This window comes from Theropithecus gelada, chromosome 1 (genome assembly GCF_003255815.1).
Source record: "Theropithecus gelada isolate Dixy chromosome 1, Tgel_1.0, whole genome shotgun sequence".
Lineage (NCBI taxonomy): Eukaryota > Metazoa > Chordata > Mammalia > Primates > Cercopithecidae > Theropithecus > Theropithecus gelada.
In genome coordinates this window covers 21,982,606-21,999,578 of record NC_037668.1, presented here as the reverse complement: position 1 = coordinate 21,999,578, position 16,973 = coordinate 21,982,606, and the positions used below count along the sequence as shown (strand labels likewise).

The 16,973-nt window shown below is 54.1% G+C and overlaps 1 protein-coding gene across 4 annotated transcripts in view; it reads left to right on the top strand.

The window, feature by feature from the left end:
• The window catches only part of MEF2D (myocyte enhancer factor 2D), a 35,982-nt gene that overhangs the window by 2,830 nt on the left and 16,179 nt on the right, over positions 1-16,973 (top strand). For 3 of the 4 annotated variants that reach the window (XM_025398247.1, XM_025398230.1, XM_025398237.1), the window contains 2 exons: positions 14,952-15,142; positions 15,730-15,933. In XM_025398247.1, coding sequence (XP_025254032.1) covers positions 15,089-15,142; positions 15,730-15,933 — 258 coding nt within the window. In that variant the 5' untranslated portion in view covers positions 14,952-15,088. Of the gene's footprint in view, positions 1-7,643; positions 7,732-14,951; positions 15,143-15,729; positions 15,934-16,973 lie in introns of those variants that run through there. The other variant, XM_025398256.1, reaches the window with a different exon arrangement.

Below are 16,973 nucleotides of genomic sequence, written 5' to 3'. Positions count from 1 at the left end.
TGGGGCTCTGCCCCTTTGGCGCCTGGTTCCTCCCTGGTTGGGGGGGATGTTTGTGTTTTTTTTTGGTGTTTTTTTTATTATTTTTTTGGAGGGTTTTTTTTTTTTTTTTTTTTTTTTTTTTTCCAATCTTTCCTGGGAGATGTGATGGGGAAGAGAAGGCAGAGGGAGACTCTTCAGGTTGGGGGGCGCTAAAGGAGCAGTAGTAAGGAAGGTTGTGGTGGGAGGTACCTTGGCCCCTGAGGAGGCCTTGGGGATAGGCCCTCATTGATTGTGGCCCAGCCCCTCCGACCCTTCTTCTCTACGGTGCCCTCAAAGGGTCCCTCTGCTGTGGTCGTCCCTTGCTCTTATACCCCCAGAGAGGCCTGGACCTCTGCCCATTTTGTCAACCTTCTCTTCCTGGCCAGCTGGGCCCCCTGCTCTCCCTGATTGGCACTGGATCCAGAATCTCAGTGCTTTTGCTGGCCTGGTGTGGGCCCTTGGTTGCACACTTTGCCACACACCTGAGTACCTCTATGGGGACAAGGGAAGTCCAGGATCTGATGGGTGGGCCCAACATTTCCCTAGTTGTATTTGAGCCAGGCCCCCTGTTTCTTTGCCCCTCTAGTCCAGAGGGTGGTGGCCTTACTGGAAGAGAGGAGTTGAGGGCCTTGACTTAATACAGGCCTTGACCTCTTGGACACAGATCGTTGTTGGTGTTCATCAGCTTCTGTAAGTGAGGATGTATGAGGTATGAGAATCCGATGTGAGCTTGGAACCTGCCATCAAGGGTCGGGTTCTCAGTCTCCTGGCACTGTGGTGGTGAGATTCTCCCCATCCCGCGGGACCATGGCTGGGACTCTCGAGACTCTCTGAGGCCCGGTGGTTTAAGGCAACTATCTCTCTTTTATAGGGAAGGAGGAAATGGTGGCAGGCCGGCACAACCTCAGCATCACTGTAATCGCTGGTGGCTTTTATGAGCCAGTCATGGGGCCGGAGTCCGGCCAACTGTCTGTCCTTCTGTCCCAGTTTGGTGACTTACTCATGGAGGGAGGGGCGGTTAGGTACTAGAAGCTGTGTTCTAGAAGCTGGACGGCTGACTGTATTGTGGTTGATGTCACTCGTCTATCCATGATCACATGGATATATCACTTATAATCTCTCTGTAGCAGGATGGAGCTTAGACTTCAAGAAGAACTTCCCAGTGGGGAAGCTGGGGAGAAAGAGATGGCTCTAATTTGGCATAGGAAAGGAGGGGAACTCAAAGCGCTTTCTTTTCCAGTGGCTCTCCCGAAAGGCCTTGACCTTTGGCCTGGCGGGGTCGGTGCTGTTTGGATCTTGGAATATTTATTTTCTTTTTCCTCTCCCTGCTTGTGGCTGAAAGTATTCTGAGGCATTTGTCCTGGAGCTGTGGGAGAACTAGCCATTAGGCCCCTTTCTCCTAGTAGTGGGAACTAGATAGGGGTCTCATGTAGACAGGCATGCCCAATGCGGTCCACAGCATTTAGTGGTACACATGCAGGAAGGTGTGCAACGCATACACACTGGTATATAGACACCCACAGAGCAGCTGCTGCACTGCGGGAGGTGGGGGGTAGTGAATGGCAAAGATGATTAAAGGATTGGAGAGTTGGGATGGGTTTGAGGGGACCGGAGGCAAGAAGGCGAAGGGCATAGCAAGAACTTTGAAGAGAGAAGGGCTGACTGGAGCAGGAGGGATTAAGGTTAGACCACAGATGGGCAGGCAGAGCCCTGTCTGCAAAATAAAGAGCATGGCTTGTGAGTCAAGGAGCCTTGGCTGACTTCCATCCCTGCCCCTTACCCCTCCCTCACATGCTTCTCTCTGTGGTCCTGGCACAGCCTGCCTCTGCCCCTCACACTGACCGTGTGTCCCCGGGTCACTCCTCTTGGGCCCCAGCTTTCCAGATGTACAGAGTTTCGCCTTTCGGTGATTAACACCTGGGTGTTTTGGTGGTTTGTCGCTGGTCTCTGTTGCCCTCCCCACTCACCTTGATGAACAAGGCCACTGTGAGGCATCAAGGCTACATCAAAGCCCTCAGGCATTTGGGGGTAGGTCCTTGGCCTAGGTGATCCCCAAGGCCCTCTTCATCTGACATTTTCCTTTTCCTGTGGCCGAGGCTACAAGCCTCTTTTTTCTGAGAGCCAAGTCATGCTTCTGGTTAGTCCTGGCTGGTGTGGAGACAGGGGAATGCATTCATTGATTCTGCACAGGACCCTGGTAGCCAAGGGGGTGGGAGGCTCTTGTGCCTGTCTTAGGTCTCTTCTTTCTGCTGTAGTCTGGGAGGGGAGGGACATGTCCAAAGCTCTGGCCTGTTGCTTGCCACACCCAGGCGGGACCATATTTACTCATTTAAACTTACCCTCCCAGGAGGCTCTGGGCTCTAGGCCTGGTCACTGACCTTGGCTTGTTGCCTCTGGCTAGGTGCTCTGGCCACTCTCCTAGGAGCTGGGCAGACCAGGAAACCATACAGAGGGAGGTTTTTTTTTTTTTTTTTTTTGTCCCCTGGTCAAAGGAGCTTTACCCTCAGCATTACCCCACTTGCCCAACTTTCCAGTATACTTTGAAGACCAAAAACCAAAACTTTTAGATTTTTTTTTGAGGCAAGATCTTGCTCTGTTGTCCAGGCTGGAGTGCAGTGGTGCCATCATGGCTCACTGCAGCCTCCCATTCAAGCGATCCTCCCACCTCAGCCTTCTGGGTAGCTGGGACTCCAGGTGTGAGCCATCGTGCCCCGCCCAAAAACCAAAACTTTTGAGATCCCAGTGGAGAGAGGTGACAGGTTCCCAAAAGGGAGGGAGGAAACTTCCATTTCTTGTGTTCGTGTGTGCCAAGCTTTGTACTGAGCATGGGAACATAAGAAGACTGTTTCTCTCTAAAACTGTTATTTTGAATTGGAAAACAGTCTCAGAGATTTAAGTGACTTATTTAAGCTTTCCTAGTTATTAGGTGTAAAGGGCTTTTGTCTGAGATTAAAGGAGAGATCCTGCCCTGCAGGACAGGGCAATGGAAAGGAGGCCTGAGAGGAGGAGGAGGAGAAATTGAAGGGAAGAGAAAACCAGGATTCCTCAGCAGAGGGCAGAGAACCGGCCTTTGGTGGCAAGGTGAGGGAGGTATTGCTTTGACTTGAGTGTCATGGAGAAAGCCCCCAAAGCAAGGGTTTGAGGGCAAGATCAAATGACACTCCAAGACCCCTCCTGCTATCCCTGTGAGCTGCCGCATGGGACTAATGAGAAGACACTGGAGTGGGAAGGCTCGAACCACAAGAGGCTGGGCTTGTTTCAAGGCAGACACAAGGCTGGTGTGAGCCTCCCAGGCCCAGACCTGGGGAGTTGGCCCTGGAAGGAATGTGCTAGAACTCCCAGATGAGGGAGACTCGCTCCCACTCCCATCCAGGTTGTGAGCAGAAGCCTTGTGCCCAACAGTCAGTCTGCCTCTGCCCCTTATTTCTGGTGACCTTGAGCAACTCCCTGCCCATCTCTGTGTGAGTTTCCATACCTGCGAAAGGGAAGTGTTGCTACCTGCCTCACATGGGAAGGGAAGGGAAGGAGGTTCCGCCAGAAAAAGTGTGATGGTTACATCTTTTCTCTCAGACCTTGAGCCTTAGGCTGGCCCAGGACTTGCCTGAAACAGGGATGGGGGCAAGCAATGCCTTTGGTGTCCAGGGTAGGGACTGAGGAGGCCTTGAGGGTTCCTCCTGGCCTAGGGCTCTGTTTGGCCCCGGGATGGTTTGGGAAGCTGAGCCCAGCCCTCCCCTCCCCATCCAGCCATCTCCTTGTCTGAGAACCTGCCTCCTCCACACTTAGCCCCACGAGTCTTGCCAGATCCCTCTGGCTGCTTGCTTGCTTACCCCTCATGATTCTCTCATCCTCAACCCACCAGCAAATACCTAGGGTTGAGGGTTGAGAGAACAAAGAATACGGAGAGAGCCCATCCCTGAGTTTCAAGTAGAAATGCGCGGCAGGAGGCTGGAGTGAGGAGAGGGGGCTTGGTCCCTTTTCCTGGGGTCTTTCCACTCCAGCTGGATCAAGTAATGTGTAGGCAAGGGAATAGAGCAAGGGGTTTGAGGGATGACCTCAAACCTTGAGATTTTCCCTTTAAAGCATGCGTGTATTGTGCATTTGGTGAGAGATGATGGTTGGGGTAGACTAGGAGGATGGGAATGATCTGGAAGTGGATTTTTCAGACCTTCCTGTCACCTCTCTCCTTAACCTATGTGCCCCTTTCCTCCAGCCACCACCACTGCCTTCTCTGTGCTGAGTCTCCTTATGCAGGCCTCTGGGGCCCGTGATGGCTGGGTGGGGACAGGTGTCCTAGCCCAGCTGCTTCCTCTTGTCTCCCCCACCTGTCAGCCTGGGGGTGGGGAGCTAAGGGGGCGGGGAGTTAGGGGAACCACTTAGCCCCTCACCTGTTCTGAGGGGTGGGGCCCTGGTTGTAAACTGTAGCAGGGGAGTCAAGAGTAGACAACAGGCAGGACTTCCCCTCAGAGGAAAGATAACTGCAGATCATAATAATGGCAGGGAAAACTTGATAGACAGAGGTCCTTGCTGGCAAAAATCTGAAGGGTCCCTGCACAGCATCCTCATGAAAGGGTTAGAAGCCAGGTATTGGTAAGGGGCACGGATATGGGGACATGTATCTGCATAGCCTTGTGCAGGTACTACTCTCCCTACCCCCTTCCCTCTGGGCCCCCCCTCCATCTGGCTGGGCATCTTAGCCTCACCTGGCACCTTTCCTGAAAGCAGCAAGCTAATCCTGTAAGAGCTGCCTGGCTGGCCGCCTCAGCAGGCCCACGCAGCCACGATGCCCGCCCTCCCTCCGCTGCCAGGGGCTTAGAGGACTGTCCTTCGAGTTAGAAGGAGACCCAGCCATTGCCCTGAACGGCCCCTTTAAATCCTCAGTGGCTTCTCGAGGTCATGATGTCTCTAGGAGGATTTGCTTTCCCTGATTGGATTGGCCTCTTTCGGGTCCCCTGTCATCATCGTAGGTGAACCCTTCATGTTCTCCACCTCCCCTTTCCTCATAATTAGTGCTGTCCAGCCTGAGGTCCCAGACCTTGGACTCTCTCCCCTCTCTCTTTGCTCTCATGTCCCAGCAGTGAGGGCTCAGACCCCTTCATCTGCTTCAGCCAGAGCAGCCCTGTCTCAGTTCTGTGGGTGAGAAGAAAGGATCTTGCTGCTTTAAAAAAGGGGACAAACACTGCCCAGGAAGAGAATGCCCTTCTGAGACTGTCTGCTGCCTGCCTCTCTCCATTTTTTTCTCTTCAGCCTGCCCTTCCTTTGGCCAGGGGCCCACACTCCTCATTACCCCATGCCTTTATTTCCACGGAAAGTCCCTCCCCTGATCTAACCATTAGCCCACCCGCTGCAATGGCAGGCAGCCCAGACCCAGCACTGGTGGCATTATGCTCATTCCAACGGCTCTCAAGCAGATCCGCCCCCAAGGCCCCAGCTGCCACTTTCACTTCTGTCTCCTGAGACCCCAGAGGGAAGTTGGGTTGGGGAGGTGGAAGGTGACACACTAACCGTCCCAACGGCCCCCACCTCTCCTCAGTCAGGGCTTCTGATGGCTAAGGGCCCCTGTCCATTGCTCTTGTCTAGATGACCAAAGTGGGTTAAGTAATAGTGGAAGGATTGGCTGCGGTGGGAGGGACGGCACTTAGATAGCAGGAAGGACTTCCTAGGATTGGAGACCACTGTTGGGCTTCATTGTTTCAGAGGATATGGGAGCGGTGTAGATACTCTGGACAAATGTAGGTCAGACTTAAAGGTAGGTAGGAGATTGGTTGTCTGCAGCTCCCATTGGTTGGCATACAATGCTGGGGCCTCCATGCCCTCCCACGTGTCACCAACCTCACATGCTTGGTTGGAGGGCTTCTGACAAAGCAAGTTTGAGCCCCAGAGACTACTTTGAGTCCAAGGACTCAGCCCTGAGAAGTTTTTCTGTAGTCTTATATCTATCCTACCTGCTGTCCTGGGCCATTTCCTCCCACCCTGCACTGTGGGTGGGTTTTGGAAATGGAGATAGAAATGGAAGTAAAGGACAGCTCACCTCCATCCTGCTGCTGCTGCCCCAACCTTGGCACTAAAGAGGGGAATGGGATTCTTCTCCTGTGACGCCTCAGGGCAGTGACAGAGCCACACTTCACCCTGTGAATCTTACCAAACTCCTGTAGCTGCCATGCTTGCTTATTCCTCGTGATTTCACACCCCTCCCCCATCTCTGCCTAGACAAGAGTAGGGGACCCAGTTGTACTGAGAGCTCTAGACTGTATCACTGTGGGTTACTATAAATCCAATAATGCTTTCTGGAGGGGAAAGATGGGAACAAAGGCCTGAGGTGCCAAGAACTCCACTTGGTGTCCCCAAGTGCCTATGGATCCTGGGTGGGGGTGACCCAGGTCCTGGAATGGGAAGTTGAGCCTGAAGGAATAAGGTCAGAGACACTATGCAAATCCTCATGCAAATGAGTGGTGGTGAGTCATTGCAGCTTGGCCTGCTGGGATGGAATCTGAAGACAGCCTTAGGCTTGGGTTCTAGAGCTGGTCCCACCAGGGACCAAACAGTGACCTTGGGCTAGTTGCTGCTCAGTAACCACAAGCAGGTGGTCTGATAGGCATTCCCAGTGTGTGAGGGGATTGGGATGGCTGAGCCTCTGCCACAAGGGCATTGTGTGCCCCACTTGGTACTTGTTCTGGCTGACCAGAGCCTTTGTCAACCCTTGGCCATCTGTTGGAGGGTTACTGTTCAGAAGGCACCTGCCCCTTCACCAGCCCCATCCTGACTCTCTTCTAGCACCCTCATTGCCTTTCCTCCCCAGCAGGAGGATGACAGACCCAGCCAGGCCATCTCTTTGGTTCCTCTCCATGAATTACACAATTCTGACCTCCCTTCCCTTTGGGCTTCCCCAGAGAGCACAGGAGCCATGTGTTTGGGCCAGAAGGGCGTTTGGGTACCTAGTCCACCCAGCTACCCATAACACGGGCCAGTGGGGTGAAGCCTGTAGAAGGCAGTGACTTACTCAGGATCACACCTTAGACCAGAGCAGGGACTAGAATCCAGGTATCCAGAATCCCAGCTTAGAGACCCCATATTTCCCTAAGCTGTTCATTCTCCTACCTCACCCATCCCTTCTCTACTGGGACTCAATCTCCTGTTGCCCCCAAATACTTCCTGAGATCAGTCTGGGTAGCTCTAGGAGCTTGTTTTGCAGGGTGGGGTGGTTACCTAGGAGCCAGTCCAGAGGCCATAAGGGGAAGGTCAGAGCAGGAGTGGGAAGTGCTGGACCCTGGGTGACAGGCTGCTGCCTTGTAGGGAGCCAAAGGGCCTCACAGCTGCTACAGGAAGGATGAGAGCTAGACTACAGGAAGGACAAGCTGGGGTGGGGAAGACATGGAGGAGGCTCAGGAGACAGACCCTCACTGGAGAGGCATCTCCTGGGCAGAGAACAGGATGACCCCATCCCAGGAGACTTGCCAGGGAGAAGAGGGCGGGAAGCCTAGGGTGGGGCTCAGGAGAGTTGTCCAGCGGAAGCTAGGGGGAGGGCTCAGCCCTGCTGTCCATACCGGGTGCTCCCCTTGGCAAGTCAGGTCCTGTCCCTTAAGCTGAGACTGCAGGGCCTGCCCCCCACTTGAGTTCCTAGGGTGCCTGGGGCCTGAGACCACCCCTGCCCCAGGCCCAGCTTTCCTGGACTGCCTGTCCCCACAGCCCGACAGCCCGCCCCCAGGTCCCCTGTCGGTGAGTTAAAATTAGCTCAGTGCCCAGGCTAAAAATAGCCCCTGCCCAGCCCTGAGGCTGCTGGACTGGGGGAGGGGAGTCCCCGAGAGAGGGAAAGACGGTGGGAACCAGGGATTTGGGTAGTGAGCCTGCCAGACAGAACTTTGAAGGGTTGGGGCTGGGGCCCTGCTTTGAGATGAGACCCTAGAAGCACTTCTGGGGTGAAGAAAAGAGGCTGCTGTGGGAGGGGGCGGGGACACAGAGGGGGCAGAGAGAATGCAGCGTGAGAGGGAGACCCGAGAGGGGCCCAGGAGCAGGGGCGTGGGGAGCAGGCCATGCAGGAGGGGGTGTGAGAATTGGGCTGTGTGTGGGATGGGGAGAGGGACAATGTGAGGCTCCTGCCTTGGCTCAGATTTCAGAGGGGTAATGCCCCCCACTTCCTTTGTGAAGGAAGAGCTCACTATGTGAACCACCGAATGATTCTGGACCATCTTGCCTGGGTGTTTGGGGGCATCACCGGGTTCACCTCGCCACCCTGTCTCCCAGAGCTCCTTAGCCTGTGTCTCTGCACTAGGGAAGAGGTCCCAGGGCTGAAGTTGGGGGAGAGAAATGACTAGGAAGGTTGTGAACCTGGGGGTAGGATGGGTAATAAGGCAGGGCCTGGGGATCGAGCTGGGCACCTGTGGTCCTTGGTCCTCGGTCCTCACTTCTGCTGCCTCTTAGGGCTGGCCTGCCTGCTCTGGGATACTCCTTCCGGGGCTGGGTCTGGGTCCAGTCCAGGCCCCCGAGGGCCCCCTTGCCTCTCCCTGCCCTTGCCCTGGGTGGGACCTGCCCCTCCCTTGTCTGTCTCTTGGCTGGACTGCAAGTTCTCAGAGGGCAGGGGTGGTGTCCTGTTGAGTTATTCCCCCAGCGCTGGGCCAGGAGTCAGTCCTGGAAGCCGTTGTTGAACCTGTCTCTTGTTCTCTACCTGCTTCTCTCTGAATCTTTGTCTCTGCGGGTCTCCTGCCTCCCCCTCTCCTCTAGCCCTCTCCTTGTCTGTTTCTGCTTCTGCCCCATAATGCCTTCTGGCCTTGCTGCCTCTTTTTCTCTGTTATCTTTCCTGTGTCTGTGTGTCTGTCCCCCCTCTGCCACCCTCTTCTGTGTCTGCCTCACCCACGCCTCCTCCCTCATTAGTGAGCAGGCTGCTTGAGGCCGCCTGACTGTGGGGGTGACAGGTGGATTGGATTGTCACCCCCTCCCCCAGTGCCTGCTGCTTATTTCATGCCCTGCAGCCCAGCCACAGGGAAGGGGCGGGAGGAGGGATGACAGCTGTCTCCAGCGCCTCCTGCCTTACCCTCCAGTCCTCAGCCTCCAGCCCGGAGCAGCCTGGGAGGGAGAGATGAAGGGCCCGCCTAATGAGAGCTCCCTTTCTCACCATGAGGAAGAGCAGGTTGAGGCCCACTGCTCTGTGATGCGAGGCTGCTCACTCAGCCTCTCTGGGCATCTGCTCCCTTTTGACCTGTGCTGGTATGGGAACTCTGGAAGCGATGCCCTGTGGTTTCTTTGAGCCTTGGGACCACTAGGATGGGAACAGATATGGGTGGAAGGGTATAGGGGAGAAGGAAAGGTAGGTACTCCCCTGCCAAGAGCAAGAAAGAGAGGATAGAGGCTGGCCGTGGGAAAGGAATTCCCCTGCAGCTCCATGGGAAGGACAGCTCTGCTCAGCCCTGCTGCAGCTGCAGGGAGGCTGCCCTGACCTCTCCCCTTTGCCGCTCTCCCCACTGGCCCCAGGCCACCTTCACACAGGAACTGAGATAGCATCATTCTGAAACCCGAGAATGGTTTGAATATTGCTCAGGTACCAAGAGGTGTTGCACTGGGGGAGCCAGGGACCTGTTTCTTCTCCCATGCCCCCTGCAAACCAGTCCTCCTTTAGGGTACCTTTTGCACATCATTTGTAGCTCATTTGTATGTAAACACAACCCACAGGTTCTAATTGGGTCTGTACCTGGGCTTGGAAAAATGGCCATCAGTGGGGTCCTTCTGGATTTCCCCTGGTCCTCTCAGCTCTCCTTCTTGTCAAGGGTGTTGTCAGAGGGGCCTCCTGCCCTGCATCCTCCCTGCTGTCCATTTGTGAAGTCTTCTTCTCAGCCACCCTTCTCTATAGTTGGTGAGTCTGTGCCTGCTTCCCTCTCTGGGCATCTGCTCCCTTTTGACCCGTGCTGGTATGGGAGCTCTGGAAGCAGGTGCCCTGTGCTTTCTTTGAGCCTTGGGACCACTAGGATGGGAACAGATATGGGTGGACATTGCCAAATGTCCTCCCCATCTTTGCTTCTCACATGTCTACCAGGAAGGCCCTGCCTCTGCCTGTCCCAGCCCCCTGCCACCCACGAGGTTCACCCTGCCCCACCCTTGTCCTGTCCATGGAGTCAGGTGAATCAGAGTCAAGCAGCCAGAGCCTTGAGAGCCTTTGAAGGGGAACTTTTGGTGACATAGATACTGTCAGCCCGAGGAGTCATAGCTGTGGCCTGAGGTCAGGATTCGGCAGGCCCTGGGGCCATCGGAACAGGAAGGCCATCCTGACTAACCCCATCTCTTTGGTAGCCCAAGTCCTCCCAAGCCCTGGGCTCCAGATACCAGGCAGGGTGAAGGAGAGAGGGTTAGAAAAGAAGCAGCCAAGGGCCAGATCATCTGCGAGGGCTTCCTAGAGGAGGAGTAGACCAGACAGGAGAAGAATGGGGCCAGGGGAGGCTGGAGAGGAGAGACTCACATCTGGAGAACAGATGCCCAGGCCTCTGGCTCCTGCCAGTTGGTTAGGTAATTAGGCAGAGGGCTAATTAAGGAGGTCCAGGTGTTCATTAAAACCTCCCTAATTGTATAGGAGGGAGGTTTAGCCAGGATAGGCCTCCAAACCTTGGATAGGGTCAGGTTAGGGTATTTTGTGCCTACCTAGGCCCCAGCTGCCCTTTCCTGCAAAATCAGGGTTGAGTTCATGTTGTTGCCCCAGGGCTTTCAAAGACCCTGCAGCAATGTGGAATGGAGAGCAGAAGGAAAAAAGGTCAGTACACACTACGCCTGCTTTGTAGAGAGGTTTGTGGTTAGATGGGAGGAAGGACTGCCTAAGGCAGGGGCATCTCTTCCTCTGGCAGTGTTGGCACAGAGGTGGGAGCAGCAGTGGGGAAAGGGCCCTGGGAAGCATGGAATTATAAAAAGTGCTTTGGGCTACCTTGATAGGGAGTGGGGATACATGGGGCCTGGTCTTTTTAACCCTGACTTCTCTCTGTCAGACGATGCTCAGTGAATCTCTGTGGCTTCCCTGCCTTCTCAGCCCTGATCCCTCTCTCGTCCCAGCTCCCCCAGCTTGAGGCGGGGGTGGGGGGGGCGGTGTAGGAGATCAGCCAGGGAGCTGGTTGCCAGGCGACAGTTGCCTAAGCAACCCCATCCTCTCCATCTCCATGTGCTCAGGGCTGCTCCTTAGAAGACTTTAGAGTCTCACCCTCTGCACCAGCCAACCTGAGGGTGGGGAGGGTTGAGGACTAGGATACCAGGCGTGGTTGGAGGGTGGGTGGTGTCCAAATCTTCAGGGGCCGTTGGGAGAGGAAGGGTTCTAGCTCCATAGATGATAGAGTGAGAGGAACTGGTACTGCAGCAAGACCATTGGAGGTTAGACTGCAAGAAGGACTTCTCACAGCGCCACAACAATGAAATAGTATTTTCTTCTTTTCAACAGACATTTCCTGACCTTCTTCTTACAGGAGATAGAGTAGTGAAAAAGACAGATGTGATTCCTGCCCTCATGAAACTTTAGCCTCATGGAGGAGCCAGGCATTAAATAAAAGCACAGAATCATAGTTATTCACAATGGTGATAAGTGCTAGAAAGATTACAAGAGTGACTTTTCTGAGGGTCATGAAAACAAAGAGAGGTTTATCTTCCAGTCGGAGGAAGAGGCAGTATTGGTCATAAGCTGACAGAGGTTACATCTCGGCAAGAATTTGGTTATGAACTAAAGGTGCTGAGAGGGAGATGGTAAAGGGGAGAGAGGGAAGGTGGATGCTCTAAATCAGAGGAGGCCAGTAGTTCCTGCATTTACCAGTCTAGATTGAGTTTTCAAGGCTAAGCCAGAGAATCCCATTTAAAAAGCCAACTATTGGTAGCCCCCTCCCCTTGCCCTCTGTGTGCCCTCCCCTACCTTCCCTGCCAAAGCCCACACCACTGTAGCTCTAGAAAGCGTGGTCTTTGGATTGCACCGGGAAGGAGGGAAGATGAAATCCCTGGGCTGGAGCCTTTGCAATGGGAACTTGGCAGACACTGGGGTCACAGGTGAGGAATGGGGTGTCTGGAGGTGGTTTGGGGCCCAGGTGTCTGCTGGGCCACTCAGGACTGGCTGGGCTGGTGTTGCTCTTGTCCCAGGGTACCAGTAGGAGGCCCAGGGCCCATGGAGCACCTTGAGGACAAGGAGGAGGGGAAGAGGAGGCCGGACAGGTGGCTCACACCTCTAACCCCAGCACTTTGGGAGGCTGAAGCGGGAGGACTGCTTGAGCCCAGGAGTTCAAGACCATCCTGGGCAACATAGGAGGAGACTCTGTCTCTACAAAAGTCAAAAAATTGGCCGGGCGCAGTGGCTTATGCCTGTAATCCCAGCACTTTGGGAGGCTGAGGCGGGCGTATCACGAGGTCAGGAGTTTGAGGCCAGCCTGACCAACATGGTGAAACCCTGTCTCTACTGAAAATACAAAAGTTAGCCAGGTGTGATGGCGCGTGCCTGTAATTCCAGCTATGTGGGAGGCTGAGACAGGAGAATCGCTTGAATCAGGGAGGCAGAGGTTGCAGTGAGCCGAGATCATGCCACTGCACTCCAGTGTTGGCGACAGAGTGAGACTCCGTCTCAAAAAAAAAAAAAAAAGTCAAAAAATTAGTTGGGCGTGGCAGTACACACTCATGGTCCGAGCTACTTGGGAGGTGAGGTAAGAGGATCACTTGAGCCCAGGAGTTTGAACCAGCCTGAGCCACATAGCGACACCCTGTATCTACAAAAAAAAAATTATTAATAAATTATCTGGGTGTGATGGCACACACCTGTATTCTCATCTACTTGAGAGGCTGAGGCTGGAAGGTTGAAGCTGCAGTGAGCTGTGATTGTACATTCCAGCCTGGACAACAGAGCAAGACCCTATCTTAAAAAACAACCACCACCACCAAAAAAAAAAAAAAAGAAGAAGAAGAAGAAAGGTAGGGGATCATTTGAAGAGCAATGCATTTATCTGCATTGTTTTCTGTAGATATCCAGGCAGAGCAGAAGCTCTCCAGCTGGGCTGGGGAGCAGTCTTGGTAATGGGGCCGGTATTCCCAGCTCCTCCCCAGTTCATAGATTCCATGTCTTCCCTGTCCTGCTTCCTTCATGAGCAAGAGACCAAGGATGAACTTTAGCATCCACTGTGGTACCTTAGGGGCCATGTTGAGTTGGGCTGGAAAGACTCCAGGGAAACTCAGCAGCCATTGGCAGTGGGAGCTGGGGGGTAGGGGTAGGGGTTGTTCTCTGTCATCAAACACCTCTACCCAGGTAGTGGGCAGTGGGTGCAGAGGATCAGACAGTGGATGGGGGTCTACATCCCTAGACTCTGCAGTAGGGTCTCTGAGCATGGGGCTCTATGGAAGGGGAGCTCTGGAGGGGAGGGTGGGCATTCTCTGGTCCAGGCTTCTCCCAGGACCCAAATAGAGTGGCTTTAGAAAGCCTGGGCCCCAGTTCACTGTCCTCTTCCAACATCTTCCAGAAAGCTCCACTTTTGATGCAAGGACTCCTGGAATCAGAGCTGGAGGGGCCCTGAAGTCATTCCGTGCCTCCATCCCATCCTGGGCCCTTCCAGTCCCCAAGGACTCACCCAGCCTGTGTAGGCACTGCCCACACTGGAGAGAATGCACCTTTTCTGGCCCAGGCTGTGCTGCCATCCTTGAGCCCCCTCCCATCCTATGGTGCCTCCTGGAGTTGTGCAGTGCAGGGGCTGTTTCTCCTCCTGGCTTTAGCATGGAGCTGTTCAACCAGTGGGCTGTGAGGGGGTTACAGGTGTCCTGAGACAGCAAGTTCTCTGCCTGGTGCCTGCATCCGCCTGGCTGCCAGTGGCCTCCCCAGGGTGTATCATTTGGCCCTGTATTTTCTCTGTCTGCTTCAAGATGTGCAAGGTTGGGAAGCACTACTCTTAGACTGAGCTTGGATTCTAGATGTGGCACATACCGCTAGAGCAGGAATCAGCAAACTATGGCCCGTGGACCAAATCTAGCCCATGCCCATTTTTGTAAATGTAGTTGTATTGGATCACAGCCATGCTCATGCTCATTCATTTGTGTGTTGCTGTCTGTTGCTTTCATGGTACAGTGACAGAGTTGAGTAGTTAAAACAGAGATTGTATGGTCTGCAAAGCCCGAAATATTTACTATCTGGCCCCAAAATGTCCATCTCCTGGTCTAGAGGAATGGTTTCATTGTTTTAAGCAGCACAACTCTTTCCTCAAACAAAAATCTTAGGCTGGGCGTGTCCGAAGGTAGTGAGTTAGCTCAATTGATTGTTCACAGTCAGTTACTGATCGAACTCCTTGTTCTACTCTTTCCTCTCTTCTCATTTCTGCACTTGACTAGGCTTATAAAAATAAAAAGAAACCTTAGGCTTAAGCTCACTGAGGAAACAGATTGGTGTGGAGGAACTCTAGTTGAAGGGAGATGTGGGTGCTACAACCCCAGGCCCCACAAAAGGACTCCAGGCCCCAGCTCTGGTATGTTCTTGAGCCAGGGGCACCAGAGACATCCCATCCTGGCACCAGGTATACCATGCTTGTTTTTCACTGACTGGGCAGATGTCCTCTCAGCATTGTCTCCAGTCCAAGCTCCAGAATGGGAACCATAGTTCTAGGCCAGAGGAGCAGCTGGAGCACCCGGGTGTCCATACTACAAGCAGGTTCTAGAGAGAAGAATGGGCCATGGGATATTCTCTGAGACCCGGACCCTTGGAAGCCAGGAGGTCCATTTACTCTGACCTAGAGCCTGAGGACAGCAGTGACCAAGGAGAAAGAGCCTGGGCCTTGGTGTGAGCTCCAGCTTGTGCCTGGCTGTGGCATACCATTGCCTCAGACAACATTGCCTCATGTTGAGGGTGGAGCTCAGATGCTGCCAGCCTCTCACAGGGGTGCTGTGAGCCTGGCCTGTGTGCCCAGGGAGCAGGGCTGGGGGTTTTGGGGGCTCAGAGTCCTCTCATGACCCTCCCCTTCCAGGAGGCTGTGCAGAAGGTATCCTGCAGACCATGAACTGAGCACTGTTCCCAGACTGTTCATGAGCACAGTGTAAGGTGTGCCAAGATCCACCACCCAGCGAACCCCTCCCCTCCGTAGCACGACGACCCTCAGAGAAGATGGGGAGGAAAAAGATTCAGATCCAGCGAATCACCGACGAGCGGAACCGACAGGTAGGGAAGTCTTAGAGCCACACAAAGCGGGTGAGGGCAGGGAGCAGGCTCTGCCTCTACTCCCTCCAGGCATTCCAAGAGGGCTTTGTGGAAGAGGGGAAACTATGAGCTATTACAGAAGGGGAAGGGAGATTGGGAGAAGAGGAACCCCAACCTCTTCGCAGTTCTTGGAGCTCTGTGTCCCAGGATTCCAAGGCTCATCTGCTGCCACAGCTAGATGAGCCCATGTTCCCATCCCAGAGCCATATGCAAGCCTTAGGTCATACCCCCAGGCACTCCCCATTTCCCAACAGGAATCCTCCCCCTCTTCTTCTCCACTGACCTCTTCATAGCCTCCAGCACAGAGGTGTGGAGTTCTGTCCACCTGACTCCTGCCCCTTCAGTGAGTGGACTCTGGGTTGTATCTCAGCCCTACAAGCACTAGCCTGGTCCTTCCCCAAACCAGGGACTCCTGAGACCAGGGGCTGTGTCACACTGAGAATGGGGGCTCCTGAGGGCAGGGGCAATGTCCAGCCATCTGTAGGCTGGGACTCCCAGTCAGGCCTTAACTGAGCCAGATCTGGCCGCCCACCCATCCTTCTCTGCAGGTGACTTTCACCAAGCGGAAGTTTGGCCTGATGAAGAAGGCGTATGAACTGAGCGTGCTATGTGACTGCGAGATCGCACTCATCATCTTCAACCACTCCAACAAGCTGTTCCAGTACGCTAGCACCGACATGGACAAGGTGCTGCTCAAGTACACGGAGTACAATGAGCCACACGAGAGCCGCACCAATGCCGACATCATCGAGGTGGGTCCACACATACAGGCACCAGGACACACCTCCTGCCTGCATCCACATGGACACATGCCCGCGTTGCATGTACACGCAGACCTGCCTTTGCACACACTCTGGTATACGTGCCCCTTGTAGCCCCTCACCTGTGTGCACACACATACAAACCCTCCTCCCATCACACAAACCCAGGGCCTGAGGAGGAAGCAAGGGCAGTTCAGGTGAACAGGCCAGTGCCAGGCTGCCGGCCCACACCCACCCTGCCCTCTCCAAGAGTCTATCTTCTGTCGTCCAGCGTGATGTAACATCTCTCTTGCCTTCTTGCATCCTGTCTTTCTCTTTGTCTCTCTTTCCCCACTTCTCCATCTTTTGGTGTGCTTCTGCACCTGCCTCTTCCTTTTTTAAATCTCCCTCTTTGTTTCCATCTCTCCTGCTGTCTCTGTCTGTTTGTGGGCCTGGTGGTTCTATTTTCTGTTTCAAAGAGAGCCAACATTGTGAACTGTTGAAGGACATAGGCTTTGGAATTCAGCTCTGACCTTTATTGGCCACATGGCCTTGGGCAGGTGCTTAGGCTTTCCCGAGCCTTGGTGCCCACCTCCACAAAACGGGGCCAGTACCTGCTTTGAAGGGTGCTGTGTGAATTGAATGTCCCTGCTTCTCACACTGAGGTGCGTGCACCTTGGGGGTACAGAACTTGTGCTGATGAAGAGGGTGCCCGGGAAGCCACAGGCCTACTCAGAGATTTGGAGGAAAGTCCCTTATTTTTATGTTAGAGAAGACAGATTTACTCTAGACTAGAAGGTAAAATTTGCCTTCATTTTAAAGACAAAGCAAGTATCTGTAAAGCTATTTTGAGCATGAAGAGGGCAGCTTTGGAGTCTACTGCAGATCCCCCAGCTGTGCCTCCACTAGAGTGTGGGGTGGTCACAGTAGGGACTCAGTGTTCATCCCCCTTTCCTTTTCCACATCCCATTCCCCGCTCTCTCTGTCTCCATCTCTATTTCTCTGTTCCTCCTCTTCTCCTAAGCAGAGCCCAGGGGCTGGGATGAGCAGAC